Source organism: Boleophthalmus pectinirostris, unplaced genomic scaffold (assembly GCF_026225935.1).
Source record: "Boleophthalmus pectinirostris isolate CB_2022bp ecotype Guang Dong unplaced genomic scaffold, ASM2622593v1 HiC_scaffold_14, whole genome shotgun sequence".
Lineage (NCBI taxonomy): Eukaryota > Metazoa > Chordata > Actinopteri > Gobiiformes > Gobiidae > Boleophthalmus > Boleophthalmus pectinirostris.
In genome coordinates this window covers 33598179-33598866 of record NW_026571047.1, presented here as the reverse complement: position 1 = coordinate 33598866, position 688 = coordinate 33598179, and the positions used below count along the sequence as shown (strand labels likewise).

At 55.1% G+C, this 688-nt stretch overlaps 1 protein-coding gene across 1 annotated transcript in view; it reads left to right on the top strand.

Moving 5' to 3' along the window:
• ctc1 (CTS telomere maintenance complex component 1) overlaps window positions 1-520 on the top strand; it is a 20152-nt gene extending 19632 nt beyond the window's left edge. Inside the window, exon 9 of the mRNA XM_055149936.1 lies at window positions 369-520. Coding sequence (XP_055005911.1) covers window positions 369-520 — 152 coding nt within the window. The remainder of the gene's footprint in view (window positions 1-368) is intronic.
• Window positions 521-688: the final 168 nt, after the last annotated feature.

Below are 688 nucleotides of genomic sequence, written 5' to 3'. Positions count from 1 at the left end.
CACACACACACAACACAGGTCACACACACACACAGGTCACACACACACACACACACAGGTCACACACACACACAGGTCACACACACACAGGTCACACACACACACAGGTCACACACACACAGGTCACACACACACACAGGTCCACACACACAGGTCACACACACACACACAGGTCACACACACACACACAGGTCACACACACACACACACACACACACACACACAGGTCACACACACACACACACACACACACACACACAGGTCACACACACACACACACACACACACACACAGGTCACACAGGGCACACACGTCCGGGGCGTCCGGTGCGTTTGTGACGCCGCCTGAACTCCGCCATCTGTCCACAGGATCCGAGCGTTCTGATTGGCCGTGCTGTTACCGGGCAGACGGGGTGGAGCTTCACGCTGACGCCGCCCTCCAGGTGCATCCTGATTGGAGGATTCACACTGTGCCCCGCCCCCAGACCACCGCTCACAGTCATGTGACCGAGTCTGGATGACGTCATCAACTCCAGGTACAGACCAGACCTGGTTTAGTCCTGGTTTAGTCCTGTTTAGTCCTAGTCCTGTTTTTAGTCCTGGTCTAGTCCTGGTCTAGTCCTGGTCTAGTCCTGGTTTTAGACCTGGTTTAGTCCTGGTTTCCTGGTTTAGACTGGTCTAGTCCTGGT